We start from the raw sequence: 14,592 nt of genomic DNA on the forward strand, positions 1-14,592 counted from the left end.
CCCCCCCCCCCCCCCCCCCCCCCCCCCCCCCCCCCCCCCCAAAAAAAAAAAAAGGCACTCACAACCACCCACACACGAGCAGAGAGAGAGGGAGAGAGAGAGAACCTGGAATTCTTTAAAGTATATAAAACCTGTACAAATGGAGAAGAAGGTCCAAGCTATCTGAAACATGGGAACAATAAGGATTGCATCAAACAGTGAAAGTCCTTCATTCAACCTGGCCATCTGTAGAAATAGATAAAAAAAAATCCAGAAATAAAAGTTAAACATATGATGTTCATTTACATTAGTAAAATAATATGAAAACATGGAAGAGGAAAAGCACAGTCCCATAATGACCTTACCCAAAATCCCGCAGTACTGAGAAACAAAAGCAGTAAGGAGTATGTAAACCAGCTATGCAGCTGATAATCACTAGACATGGCCAATCGGAGCAGTATTGAGCTAAAACAGATAACTCGACATCAGAAAGAGAAAGCTAAAAGGAAATATAAGTGGGTTCAGCACCTACAGAAAAAAGGGACAAAAAAGTCAGCGAACTTACAGAGATTTTGCAAACAAGACTGAGCAAGAGCCTATTGCACCTGAAACTATAGCATAGGAAAATGGTAGCAGCATATGCCAATACGGTCTGAGATCTTGTCCAGAAACAGAAAGTAACATCTCTCCCCTTCTGCACGTTTTTTCCATACAGGATACTATTATCAACACGAAGCTTCATATAAAGTAAGAAAGAAAGAGTCTATTTTAATTCTGACCTATAGATTGAGTGATGTATAGCAACAACCAAGATCAAAATCACGCAGTATAGAAGGAAAGTAATGTTTCCGTATTTTTCCACCAGCTGTTCTGAAGTGTACACTGAAAAAGAGAAAACCAAATACGAACATTCATTATTTACAAGCAGATTAGATCAAATAATCCATTGCATAAATTATTTTCTGCACTACCACCCTGTAAACCCTTTTTTACCTAATTTTTCTCATCTAAGTAGCAGTCAGAAAGAACGCCTCTTTGGTTAGTAATCTACTATAAAGTTGTTAACGATTGTAGGCTTCACAAGGTAAAATAAAATGTTATGGGCAACAACCCATTACTAAGCCACGGTTCAACAAAGCTTCATGGTACTTGTATATCACCCCATAGAGTTAGTATTTAAACCACACAGCATATTGACAGAGGAAATGCATTCAAAGACAAGTTAGTATCTACCGAAGGCATTGTTGCTAAGAGTATATGCAGCATGTACATTCAAAGAATTGGTACATTTTGCCATATTTAATGCATTAATAGCATTGAACAAAAGGAAATGTGGACATTCATCCACCAAAATCAACATAAGCAGTCGAAAAGATAAAAAAATATTTCACCATTTTATTTATAAAACTCGAAAGTAGAAAGCATCAACTATGGAAGAAATGGTAAGCAGAAACTGTAACCAACACTAAACGTTTTAAAGCATTCTTAATCAATTTTTTCCCAGACAGGATAAGTGATCCTGAATGGTCAGAAGTGCTGAACAAAAATAAAGCACCATCATAATGCAAGTTTCATGATATTGGGCAGCTGACTCCTAATTTTTTTTATGGGGGTTTGAATCATCATCTTTTAAGCATACTTGATGATATAGGCCAAGTTCCAACAATGGCCCATCGGTAAAAAATTTAATAGATGGCACTCTGAGAGAATTATTAAATGATCATTTCCTCCATATCATAGTAGCTTCATGGAAAACTCAAAATAGACATTCTTGACATTTCGTATTGGAAGGAAAAGACAATAGAACTTGAAAGATATATAAATCAAAAGTAAAACATCTACCAGGGGACTGATGGTTGCCAAAAGCAACTAGAAAAACATTTCCAAGAACAATAAAAGCAGTGGCAACCATTACCCTGCAAAAGAAGCAATGCAATCATTGACCATTAAATTAGAAATAAAGATGATGAAAACCCGTTAGCTCAGCCTTCATGGTTCCAAAGACATGTATGACTAAAGGTGTCAACATACTTAACAGTAACCATCTTGTGGAGTACGAAGTATGCAAAAGCAATATTGGACACAAACTGAACAGATCCAAGTGCTGCAAGAAGAGACTGCAGGGCAGGGCAGGGGGGAGAAGGGGGAAGAAAATAAAATTAGAAAAAAGTGGAACAGGAAATACACGACCAGTAGAGAAGTAAAACATCTATAAACATTGCAAATAACGAAAATTCACATATATATCCCTACAATACCAATATATTCACGTTGTGAAATGGGATAAAGCAATTTCTACCAACCTGGGCAGCATATCCGAAGGAAATAAAATTAAGGCAATTTCCAAGAATGAAAAATGTAATACCTGTACAGCAAAGCTTTCAAGTTATAAATAAGGAATTAGGTTTCAAATGTACTCTTCTTCCAAAAAAGTTTTAACATTTAAATGCCTATAATGAATTGAACACCAGAAAATGACTTACCAACTCTCCAAGCCTGAAAGTATATTATGGGTTTCATTGGAGCCTTTCCATTAGAACCATTGTTTTCAAGTACAGAATGCTTCTCTCTCTGCAAGGATATTTTTAAAACCAGGGGACATGTAACATGTAACAAATAACAACACTGTAGCATGAAACAATGAATGACAAAAAAGGGTGATCGAGTGGAGTATAATTGAGCTCAACTAGCTATGCAGCTTAAAAGTTTGGCGGGCTATCACTTACCAAGCCAAAAAGGGCAACGGGTTTACCACTTTGAAGTAAAACTTTTTTTTTTTCTTTTTTTGGGAAGAATATATGACATTTATGTTTTATGATGCATGACACACTAAAACCTGCCGCTAAAGCTCTTAGAGCATGCCTGTATTGCATCCTCAAGAAAAATGTGTAAACGAAATGCTGTCTACAAAGAACAACGGCAACAACAAGTAGTTGCAGAGAACTTAGCTAGACAGTGTAGACCAAGAGCAAATCATAGAGAAACCAAACAGAAAAAAAAAGGAAAAGGGATCTCTGCAAACCTCGTTATGGCCTAATTTAAGAAGGTTCGTCCCAAAGTTGATGGCAAGGCTGCCAAAGAGGTTGATGAAAGCTCCAATAACCCACTCCCCCATAAATTAGAGCGGGGTAAGTGAATTTGCATACAGCTTAATATCCCAGCCTGAGGTTGAAAAGCAGCAAAGAAGTAAATGCCAAGAGGTAAGACAGTGTCAATTGCCCATGAGGATAAGCACGAGAAGTTTAAAATTCCAAAGCAATAAAAAACGAGCTCAAAAGGTGAATCTCGAGTAAGTGTCAACGGCTGGAAGATCCTAAAATTTTGAGCATTATCAGAATTTTGAGCCAAGCTCGAAAGAAAACATCAGCTCGTAATCGTTACAACAAAAAGCAGAATATCGATTCCGAAATGGAACGGAATAGATTCGAAACATAACACTCCCTGCAACCCGGGTAGGGGTGCTTTAATATGAACGCATAGGGCAAACAACTGTTACAGCTTACAGTCGTAACAAATTCAGAAACAAAAAAACGGACCCAGAGAGAGAAATTCAAGAACATGTAGAGAAATTGAAGAGAAAAGAAACAGGCAACACAGAAGTAAAGATGACAGAGACATGGTAACGAGGGATGAACAGGGTAATTCCTGAACAAGATCTGAAGGCGAAACAATGGATCTAAATGTAAAGAGTAAAATAGACGGAAAGAAAATTGGAAATGTAGAAGATAAAGTAAGTAAAGTCGATTGAAGCAAGAATGAAGAGATGGGGATGAAGGATTACCTGTGGGAAGATCCGTCACTAGAGATGGAGCGCAGAAGAGAGGAAGTCCAGCATTGAGAAGGAGGGAGGAATTAGGGTTGAGCGGAGCTGCTTCCCACCGAAGGCAAAGGGAAATTTGGAAACCGCCGGAGTCCGTGGTGGGCGGCGAGAGGAAGAAGGCTTTGATGAAGAAAATGAAAAAGGAACGCTTGAAAAGAAAGGCACGGCCGGCGTCGTTTACTTAACTGTCGCCTGACCATCGGCTAAGCTCCGGACTACACTAATAACGACACACGTGTCACTTGGGACCCACTTTCGTATTTTGCTTAATCATCTAATCTTCTTTCAAATACTTTATTCTTCAACGTTAAGAGCACAAACTTAGATGCTCAACTTATAAGTTAAGTCCGCTCAGCTCGGTTCGACTCGATAAATGTGATTGAATTGGTCACAATTACCCGAGTTAAGTTTGAAGAAATTTTATGACTGACCCAAAATTTTGGATTCATCTAGCTGGTTACCCAAATGAATAAAATATAGTAGAGAATCCAACTCAACCATCTCATGTTGTATTAATAACTAGAATCTCGTAAAACTTAATTATCGAACATCTACCAATCACATCCTTAATGTTCGTAGCAATCCAAGAAGTAGGGTAGGGTTAGAAGAAATTTTTGGACTAATCCAAAATTTAGGTTGATCGGATCGACCCGGCCAAGAAATCTCAACTTGTTAATCGAATAGTTTTCAAAACTCATGAAAATCCTAACCCAACTCTTACATTTGGGATGAATGGATTCATGTTAGTATCGGGTTTTGAACACCTTTAAACTAAATTTTCGAACGCATTAAATGATGAAACCAATGAGTTTGAGCATTCATGTCAATTTGTTTCGTTTCATTTCCTGTTATTGACTTAAGAACAGATATTGAATATGTCATAAACATGTGAAAGTCATCAATCCATTAAGCAAAACATTGCCCCAAATAACAACAGGAAAGAAAATGAATCAGTTCTTCATTCTGAAACCCCACCTGATAGTTAGTAATCCCAACACAAACACAAAACCAAAATCAACACAAAGAAGGACGCTCACGAGAGAGTTTCAAGTTTTCCGACGAGTTGATGGGGGAAACCTATAGAAAGGGCGGGACGACCCGAGGTGATGGCATGTAAATAAAGAACAAAATGTTGCTTGAACAAGAACAATCCAGGTTTCAGGAGTACCACCGGTGGAACTTCAACCATTGATTCTGGAACTTTGACGGCAAAGCGCCGGACCGTCCTATCGAAGAAAGAGATCACTAAACCAATTTTGCCGAGATAAGGTGTGGAACCTTCGTTTTTTTAGTAATAATTCCTCAGGAATTGAGAAGGAAAAGAGATGAGAATCAAGCTCCTAGGAAGAATGCGAACAGACATCTACATCTACCTCAGCTCATTTCATCTCATACTTCAGCATTTCAGAAACCAAACTCATCAAAGAAGTTCAAGTAGTGGAAGTTCTTCAACTAAAGACTAACATGAACATTCCTCTTTCAACTTCAATTCAAGTTAAGGCCAGGGTACCCAAAAAGCATAAGCATCAGAGCATCAGAACTAAACAATGATATAACCCAAGAAGCAGAAAGCCAGCAAGAATCCAGTTCAAACAGCCATAAAGTAGGAAAGAACTATAGCACTTTGTTCCTCTTTCACATTCAATTCAAGTTAAGGCCAAGGTACCCAGAAAGCATAAGCATCACCGGCATTAAACCGTAACAGCCCAAGCTCACTGCTAGTCGATGTTGTCCTATTCGGACTTTCTCTCAAGGTTTTTAAAAGACATTTACTAGGGAGATGTTTTCACGTCCTTATAAAAAAAATGCTTAGTTCTCCTCCCCAACCGATGAATGTGAGATCTCACAAAAGAATGATAACCCAAGGAGCAGAGAGGCAGCAAGAATCCGGTTCAAACAGCAATAAAGTAGGAAAGAACTATAGCATTTTGATTCTTAATCAAATAAGAAGGCCCACAGCACGTTAGGGACATTAATTCAAGAAGGAATTGATTGCTGTAAACCCTCAAATCTAGCTACTGAATAATCATTTGCAAAAAGGTTCGGTAGGGAAGGGGGGGGTCAGGATCAGATTATACAGAGGACATTCCATTGATACCAAACCGAGAGGCACATAACAAAAAAAAAAAATTGCACAAAATCTTTGATTGCAATAACCAGCCGTGCGCAGCTAGAACAAGAACAAGAGTTGAAGAACAAAGATAAAGAAATAAGCCAACCAAATAAAGAGGATTAAGCCTGGGTGCCCGTCAATTCTTTCATCTGTATATGATTGTTTTCCCCCATGGCAGTAGCTGGTAAAGCTTCGTAAGACCCAACTCTCCTTACGCCAACAATCTTGGCAATGACAGCATAAATGAGTATCACAATCAGCAGAACAAACATAACGTGGATCAGCAAAGCCAGATCCAAAATGGCAACAGCCCTGAGCCGGGATTCCTCCAAATCGCATTTGGTGGATCCCTCCACGCCGTTCACCACGTCAAGCAACCTGTGACACCCTTCAGGAATGAAGGCCTCAACATAGAGCGAAAGCCCCGTTTGAAGCATCCAAAGACCCTGGAGGAAGAAAGTCGCCCCCAAACCCATATCGGCCACGAAGAGCCTCGGCAAGCAAGCAAGGACCAGGCAGATGAAGGACGCCAGAGCAGAGATTTTACCGGAGACGGAATCGCATTTCGCTTGAAGATCGGAGGTCTGGACAGAGGCAGCCGATGACGAAACGGAAAATTGCAAGAAGAATAAGGCGGAAGCTAGGGCAAAAAAGAGATCGGAAGGGAGAGGGAGAAGAGAGGTGGAATCGGAGAGGAGAAGAGCGAGAGTAAAGATGAGGAAGAGGAAAATAACAGCGGCGGATTGGAGAGAGATGAAGTAGTGGACGGGGGTGCTGCCCTTGAGGAGAGGGTCAGGGTCGGCGGCGACAATGGCCTGATGAGCAAAGGCGATAATGAGGCAAGGGATTGCGAGGTAGAGTTGCAGGTACCGGAGGCCGTAGTGAAGGGGAAGATGAAGCTGAAGCTGACGTGAAGAGGAAGGCGGGAAGGGATGGTAGGGCCTAGCGGAGTAGGTCTGAGGGAACTTAAGGAAATTGAGCGTAACGGAGACGATGTGGTAGAGCCCGAGCGACAGCAGCGCCGCCGATGAGAAGACATGGAATATCATAGCAGCCATTGTTCTTTCACTTTCTCAGAACACAGATTTAGAATCTGATTCAGATCCGAAAGCTTACGGACATGGTTGGATTTGAATAGTGCGTAACGAGTAAAGAGATGATCTGCAGCGTTTGTTTCGGGCGTCGCCGGAGCCGGAGAAATCCACCGGAGAAGGATAAAGAAGAAGAAGAAGAAGAAGAGCCGGATTATGCAGAAGACGGAGAAATGGTCTAAGCGAAACGGCGAGAAACGAGAGAGAAAGAGAGTTTTTTGTACTAAAAAAAAATATAGTTTTCTATTTTGATTAATTCCAACAGCATAATTAAACTGTCATGAAATCTCACCCAAAAATTTTAAAAATATATATAACAATGAGAAATATTAATAATATTTTATAAAAATTGTGTTATTTAGACTAATTATTAGAATTGTTTTTATTATATATTTTTAAAATATCTTTCAAATTTTAATTGTTTTTATTAATATCCTTAAATTTATCTTTAAAAAAATTAAAAATACTTTTAAATTTTAAAAGTTTTACGGTTAATATTATATATAGATTCTTTAATAATTAAGAAGTTGACTATTCACCAACATTAATAAAAAAAAAAATTAAAACATTAATAAAATTGAAATATATATGTATGTATGTATTAGAAAACTATTAAATAATTCGTATTTAACGAGTTAATATAATAGGTCAACCTAAGTTCACTTTAAAAACTTTGATCCAATGAATCAAGCTCAAGAACTATGAATTTAACTATTGAACGTTGGATTAACCCGCCCTATGCTCAAATAGTGCTTTAAGCCCGATGAACTTCCATACACTTTATAAGATCTACACGTCCCAACGATATGTTAGGAATCGACTCTCCACAATGGTATGATATTATCCACTTTAAGCATAAGCTCTCCTAGCTTTGCTTTGGGCTTTCCCAAAAGGTCGCATACCAATAGAGATAGTATTCTTACTTATAAACCCATGATCATTCCCTAAATTAGCCAATGTGAGACTCACTCCCAATAATCCTCCGACAACCTCATCATCGAAAATTAAGTAATTAAGTTTTTGTTATGGAAACTATTTGAATAAGAAGTTATTAAGAAATACAAGAAAACAGTTTCTTAAGTATTAATAATATGGGCAATGCTCAAAAGCTTCTTCAACTATGAATGGTTTGGATGATCCTATAAGACATTACAGAAGAAGATATGAAAAGGGAGTCCAAACCCTTCCTCTTGTTTGCAAGTGAGCGAGCCACTCACCCACATGTTGAGTTTACCCTTTCCCTCTTCATTAGGATAAGGCATATTTTCCAAATCCTAACCAAATTCATCACATAAAGGAAAAGGTAATATTGAGTCCTTCAATCTATCTACATATCTGAATCATGCTGTTCGACTGCTGCAAGGACGTTGCACTGTCGTCGTCGGGGATGGGGATCAAACCGACGACGTCTATTTGGAACAATCAGAATATATGGTGTTCTTCACAGTACTAGACATAATAGATCATCCCCACTTCAATTAGACTGATGTGAGGGATGTTGAGCGCCACAGATGGGCCTCGACAGTTCTTTCGGAGGAATGAGTACCCGATATCTATTACGAGCTTTTTCAAGTATGACGACGATCTTCTAGCCTTGACATATGAGTGTCCCATTATATATGCTACACCGGCCTCCTTGGCTTGGATCAAGTCCATCAACTCTTCCCTAACTCTAGGGTCTATTGAAGGGCTGGGAGATAGCTGAAACCGTACCTGGCGTCTTCTTAGTTGCGGATTCTCGTCATCATAGGCGGATCGTAAACTATGGAGTGTGGCAGATTTGCTGCTGAGGATGGAGTTGCTGGTACCAACTTCTTCGTGCCCCGATACTATGAAGCTTAAGTTCGATTGTATGCTTCGTGTGCTTATCACGGCCATCCTCCCATCGATTGAAGAGTTTTCAGAGCTTGAGAATTGTGGTTCCTCAGCCTCCATTTGAATGAATTCTGCAATGTTTAGTATCAACTGGTTCTCAAAGTCCCCATCATCCTTCTGAATATCCTTGTAGCCATACCTCACTATGCACCGATACATGCGATATGGTCTAGGACAGACCCTCCCAATGAGAAAACGTTCTTCGGGCGAGACATACGGAACAGGAACAGACTTTACGCACACGAAGACTAAAACTTTGTGAAACGCAGGGAGATTTGTCACAAAGTGAGAAAATATTGCGGGAACTCCTGTTGCCAATTCCGAGTATATGAGACCAATTCCCGGGACGCGAACTATACCAAGACTCGGGCCTAGTCCAAGCAACCACTTCAGTGAAACTTTATTGTGTAGATCAAAGTTGTACTTCTTGCGAGTGCCATAATGCCAGACGAACATAACAATCATAAAAAACGCTGACAGCACAAGCGGAACCCACCCTCCTTGAGGCACTTTTATGATTGCTGCTGATAAGTAGGCACCCTCGACAGACCAGAAGAAGATGATGAAAGGTGCAGCCAGCAGGATACTTTTTTGCCAAACGAATACAATGACAAGTGCCATAAGAAATGTCGTCGTGAACATAACTGTCATGCAAGCGAGTCCTGGACCACGAACAAAAAACACAATCATGTAGAGGAAAGGCGCAGTAGTTGCAAGCAGGAAGAAAAAAAAGGCATGTTTTCAGAGACATCAATTATGAGCACACTTGCAGATGCAGGTGTGAACGAGAGAGTCTAAAGCACTTACCGTAAGCATTTCCAATCATTGTCGTATCTTGAAACCCGATCGTAATGGAAAGAGTAAGGATCATTAATATCCAGTTTATTTCTGGGATGTAGATCTGCCCATATATGTGTTTAGAGGTGTGGACAACTTTCACTCTTGGAAAGCAACCAAGGGCATGGCATTGTTTGACAATAGAGAACGTAGCAGTAATGACAGCTTGGCTCCCCACAATAGCCGCCAGGGTAGCAATAATAAAAACAGGCCAAAACACAGCTTCTGCAAGAGGAAATAACGGCAATGACAGTGTTAAGATCAGAATACTTGAGATCCAAACCACTGTTAAGTAAACAAGACTGGTTAACTAACCAGGTATCGAGTCATAAAAACTGTTTGGAAACAAATGAAGGTTCTTAGACAGAAAGGCAGCTTGACCCATGTATTGTACTACCAAACAAGGGTAGATAATGAATACAAAAGCAAGCTGCAAAAGCAAAGAATCCGAATTAGTTGCTTAACAACTCGCTAGTCGTTGCTAAATGAGACGAGTAGTCAATGGCTCAAGGCACAGAGCCAAAATCAAGTCATTGTCACTATTGTATTCCAAATATCATTTTTTATTCAACGAGTGGAAAGAAAAAAGGAGCATACAATCAAACTTAAGCTTCATAGTATCAGGGCATGAAGAAGTTGGAACCAGCAATTATCTCTACCATATTTTTTATTCAATGAGTGGAAAAAAAAAGGTGAATAATAGAATATAGCTCCTATCCGCTACATAATGGAATTTGATTGCCTTAAAACACATATGGTCACACAAGCTCACCCTTATAGACAAAGCAGTGAAATGACCAAGATCTGCAAACATAGCTTCAGTACCTGAGGAAACCACATAAATTCCCATTAATCAGCTTGAAAACAAGCACCAAACTCAACTAATTGACAAGGACATGGCCCGTAATCCTAAGAAAAACGGAACTAAATACATATAGCAATTCCAGATTCCACATACCAGTTATGGCCAGAAGAACCCCTCCAAGAGAAAGCCAACCATCTTTACCGGTGACTCTTAAGAACTTGATAACATAATGAGGGGAAATTGCGTGTACAATACTTGGGTTCCAATGTATTATGTTGTACAAACCAATGGAGAAAATTGACAACAACCAGATGATAACTATTGGAGCAAACATAAACGCAACCTTATGGGTGCCACAATGCTGCAGAGCAAACAGACCAACCAATATGACACAAGCAATCAAAAGGAGTGTCCCTACAGTTCAGATCATCTTAAATGAGAATCAGAATATATGACAAAAGGCTTACTTAAGCATCACAGTTAGTCATAATCTATGAAAGGATAATAAATTACCATTGGACAATTTTGCTTCAGTAACTTTTAAACCTGAAACTGAGGATAGAACTGCAAGGCAAAGGACATAATATACATAAGACAAAAAAGTCTTAAGACAATGAAAACCAAAATCGTAAGCATTCCATCATTCGGTACCGGTACAGTAGTGAAAAATATATAATTGACGTAAGACACAAGCAAGATCGATCCTTTGGTCCAAGAAGAGAGTAGAAGTAAACAATGGCATGTAAAGATAACTTCCACTGAAGATTTTATTCTCCGTTTCAATTCAATAACTTATTTACTACAATTGAACAAGGATACAAGTAGAGCGGTGATATTGTAACATAGTGACATACATATCTCTAACCATAAATTCATGCCCACTTGCAACTTCATTTTAGAAATTTTAAAGAGCATTGTTCGTCAATGTTAACTTCTTTTATCTTTACTTCATGACAAACAATAGGTTGGCAAAGTCAGCCGTAGGTTCGATGGAACCTACGACTGAAAAATATTACTTAATAATGATCTATTGTAAAAAGTTGGTCAAAAGAACATATTCTTTGTTTTTAATGTAGCTTACACACTCAGATGTGCACAAGTCAGGCTGTAAATCAATTGTTATTCTAAAAAAAAAAAATGTGGCTCACACTCTAAAGAAGTAGGAAAAACATGTGTAGTTAGAGAACACGCACAATACATTCTACTGAAATCAGTAAACTGCCAGGAAACATGAAGATCCTTATACACCTATAGAGTCCTTGTGAATCTTACGTTTATGAAAAATAGTAAATACCTAACCTGAAATTGCAGGAGTCAGCACACCATCACCAATGACCATGCAAGCACCAAATAATACGACAAGAAGTAAGACCGTCCTAAGTGTTTTATGCCTTTCCAAAAACCTTTTTAGTGGAGAAGGGGCTACTACGTGAGAAGATGGTCCATATTTATAAGCTGAGAGCTCCTCATCAGCAGCTTGTTGGTTAGGAAGTAAACTCAACTTAGCATGTCGACAGAGGAGGGAATAAAGAGCAAAGGTTCCTCCTGAAACCAGAGAACAGATGGTAAACAAAAGAACCTTAAATGCTTAATTAAATTTCACATAAATGAATTAAGTTCTGCAATCCATATACCTTCACCATTGTCATCTGCGCTCAATACAATGAATACATACTTCAATAATGGTATCAGTGTAAGAGTCCAGAAGATCAAGGAAAATGCACCAAATACTACTTCCTCAGTTCGATGTGTCAGTAACTTCCCTGCAAACGTACTCGAGTAAACATAGAGGGGCGAAGTACTCAAATCTCCATACACTACACCAAAACTTTGGTATGCAAGTAGTAAATTTCTTGTGAGGTACGCTCCCGAAAGCTGCAAAAAGCAAGACATTCGATTCAGTTAAAACTGGAAATTTGATCACCATCAAGGAAAACCCGAAGGTCCAAAAGAGTTCCCGTGTACTACTGCAAGAAAAAAGATTGATATGCAGGGAAAGAACAACAAAGATGTGCAGGTGAAAGCACCATCAGGTTCGGCCTTTCACAGAATAAAATTGACTTTATGATATATAGGCATGCTCCTCAATGGTTTGGGAGTAAAAACAGTTCATTTAACAGATTTTCTGCTTCGATGAGCTAGTTCCCCCACAGCATGCCACTGTTAGCAATGAGGAGGAAATATGCCTTGCGAATCGGACAAGTCAAAAACAAAAGAGTGCACAATTAGGATGGTGAAATATTTCGCTATGTTTCATGAAATTGCAAGTTCAATTATCCAGTAATGAAAATGTGAGATCTCACGTCGGTTGGAGAGGAGAATGAAGAATTCTTTATAAGGGAGTGGAAACATCTCCCTAACAGACGCATTTTAAAATCGTGAGATTGACGACAATACGTAACGGCCAAAGTGGACAAATATTTGCTAGCGGTGGGCTTGGGTTGTTACAGAAAACTATACGGTTGAGTTCACAAGATTATATTGGTGGGTCACAAAATTGGAAGAAGCCAAGAGAAATTGTACACTTCAACCTGCAGCCTATGGTGACTACCCAAGTTAAGGAAGCTAGATTTCTTACACCACGACAAGGAAGCCACAAACCTATCAATTGTGAGCTTACAAGTATAATCAACGGCTAAAGTATGCTCAGACTCCCAAATAAGATTAAACAAAAGGAATATTATATTAGAAAGAAAACATCATCAAGAGAAAACTAAACAAAAGGACGACCTAAGCTAATCGTTATCAAAAAGAAATTTAAAAAACAATACATAAGATGATGACGACAACGATGGTTGTGATAAAAATCAGTAAAATAATTGAAATAATTGTAATGAACAAACAAATGCTGATGAAAGGAAGGAGCCAAGAAAAACCACCACAATAATCAAGAGTCTGAGAAAAGAAAGAAAAGCTGTAAAAAAAAAGTTGACCACATAGACGGAAAACGATTAAGACGAAGCCGTAAATCCAATATCCAATACCAAGAGAATGGTAGCAAAATCTATAATCAAATCGGCAAAGAACAGGGTTCCGATTCAAAATAGAGACTCAGCAGGCAAAAATCGAAATCAGGAGCTTGAACAACGTCCATTTACGACATAACTAAAGGAAATCTTAGAACAGACGAAGAATTTAGGAGGGTAATGGCAAATTGAAGATGAGAAACAGTGAAGCAAAAGAAGAAGAAGAAATTGAAGCAGAATCTCGTTAGAAAATCAAAAGAAACGAGGCAGAGGCATCGAGGAGAAGAAGAAAACCTGAGAAGCGGGGGAGGAAGTGGCAAACCCAGAACCTTGCTCCATTGGAGAGCGAAACCCAGCTGGGTGTGAGAAATGGAGAGAGTCGGGGATGGCGCAGAGCAGAAACCAAAACCAAATGAAAGTTGTCTGCTTATGGTGGCGTTAATTAAATTATATTAATAATGGCAATAATCGAATAATAAAATAATAAAATAATAGTAATAATGGTTGTCAATGTTGGCCTATAAATATATAAAGTCTAGTTACTATGCTTCCTCATAAATATTCCATCAACAAACATATTTATTAATTTAGTTGGATTAGAAATCTATTAGAATATTTAATAAAAAAATAAATGCAATCTAATATAATTCTCATGGTAATTTTGAAATATTCGTAAAAAGTCAAAGGTAATACTGTAATTTTTTTAAATAAATGACAAAGTTTGAAGGTCACTGGAATAATTTAATCTAATTTTTTTAATATTCTACTTGTCGAAATTTTGATTACTTAACCCGAGGTTTTGATTTTCAAGTCACTTAGTTTTAAAACGTTTATGAAAAGTTAAGGGTAGTATCGTCATTTTTTAAAAAAATAAAGCTATTTTTTAAACAAATGACAAAGTTAAGAGGTATTTTCATAATTTAATCAAAAATTTTAATATTTAAATTTTGATTTATTAACCAAATCTAAATTTTTTATTTAAATATTTTAAGAGTAATTTTGAAACGTGAAAAGTTAAGGGTAGTATTGTAATTTTATTAAAAAAATAGAGGTATTTATTAAAAGGGTCATTAATTTAATTTTTTTTTTTTTTTTTTTTTTTTTAT

General features: G+C 38.1%; 3 protein-coding genes across 5 annotated transcripts in view; all 3 read right to left on the minus strand.

The window, feature by feature from the left end:
- The window catches only part of LOC111486667 (probable magnesium transporter NIPA8), a 5,764-nt gene extending 1,791 nt beyond the window's left edge, over positions 1–3,973 (minus strand). The window contains exons 1-10 of one of the 2 annotated variants that reach the window (XM_023133878.1): positions 3,761–3,972; positions 3,002–3,141; positions 2,463–2,550; positions 2,283–2,344; positions 2,011–2,096; positions 1,822–1,895; positions 759–861; positions 545–673; positions 345–444; positions 106–225 (exon numbers count right to left, since the gene is read on the minus strand). In XM_023133878.1, coding sequence (XP_022989646.1) covers positions 106–225; positions 345–444; positions 545–673; positions 759–861; positions 1,822–1,895; positions 2,011–2,096; positions 2,283–2,344; positions 2,463–2,550; positions 3,002–3,094 — 855 coding nt within the window. In that variant the 5' untranslated portion in view covers positions 3,095–3,141; positions 3,761–3,972. Of the gene's footprint in view, positions 1–105; positions 226–344; positions 445–544; positions 674–758; positions 862–1,821; positions 1,896–2,010; positions 2,097–2,282; positions 2,345–2,462; positions 2,551–3,001; positions 3,142–3,760 lie in introns of both variants that reach the window. The other variant, XM_023133879.1, reaches the window with a different exon arrangement.
- A 1,814-nt stretch (positions 3,974–5,787) lies between these two features.
- On the minus strand, positions 5,788–7,277 carry LOC111486698. Its single transcript, XM_023133925.1, has one exon. It carries the CDS (start codon positions 6,968–6,970, stop codon positions 6,032–6,034), a length of 939 nt encoding a protein of 312 aa, XP_022989693.1. The 5' UTR covers positions 6,971–7,277; the 3' UTR covers positions 5,788–6,031.
- Positions 7,278–8,062: 785 nt separating this feature from the next.
- LOC111486630 (potassium transporter 4-like) lies at positions 8,063–13,916 on the minus strand. 2 transcript variants are annotated; one of them, XR_002718912.1, is made up of 10 exons: positions 13,781–13,916; positions 12,155–12,395; positions 11,820–12,065; positions 11,034–11,084; positions 10,674–10,934; positions 10,488–10,540; positions 10,031–10,145; positions 9,686–9,940; positions 8,301–9,540; positions 8,063–8,267 (listed from the first exon to the last, which is right to left on the minus strand). XR_002718912.1 is itself a non-coding variant. In XM_023133811.1 (9 exons), the coding sequence occupies exons 1-9, from the start codon at positions 13,823–13,825 to the stop codon at positions 8,453–8,455; spliced, it is 2,355 nt and encodes a 784-aa protein (XP_022989579.1). In that variant the 5' UTR covers positions 13,826–13,916; the 3' UTR covers positions 8,063–8,452. The 2 variants fall into 2 exon arrangements, 1 of the variants encoding a protein (XP_022989579.1); XM_023133811.1 differs by having other exon boundaries at positions 8,063–9,540.
- Between the last annotated feature and the right edge of the window lie 676 nt (positions 13,917–14,592).

The sequence above is a fragment of the Cucurbita maxima genome, unplaced genomic scaffold, assembly GCF_002738345.1.
Source record: "Cucurbita maxima cultivar Rimu unplaced genomic scaffold, Cmax_1.0 Cma_Scf00011, whole genome shotgun sequence".
In the NCBI taxonomy this organism is placed as follows: Eukaryota; Viridiplantae; Streptophyta; class Magnoliopsida; order Cucurbitales; family Cucurbitaceae; genus Cucurbita; species Cucurbita maxima.

What these genes read in the sequence shown, in the direction of transcription:
- LOC111486698 (XM_023133925.1), bottom strand. Translation starts at nt 6,970, where the DNA reads ATGGCTGCTATGATATTCCATGTCTTCTCATCGGCGGCGCTGCTGTCG.
- LOC111486630 (XM_023133811.1), bottom strand. Translation starts at nt 13,825, where the DNA reads ATGGAGCAAGGTTCTGGGTTTGCCACTTCCTCCCCCGCTTCTCAG. An exon ending in CGCAGATGACAATGGTGAAG is followed by an intron (nt 12,066 to 12,154) that starts GTATATGGATTG and finishes CTCTGGTTTCAG; the next exon opens with GAGGAACCTTTGCTCTTTAT. An exon ending in TGAAGCAAAATTGTCCAATG is followed by an intron (nt 10,935 to 11,033) that starts GTAATTTATTAT and finishes TCTGAACTGTAG; the next exon opens with GGACACTCCTTTTGATTGCT.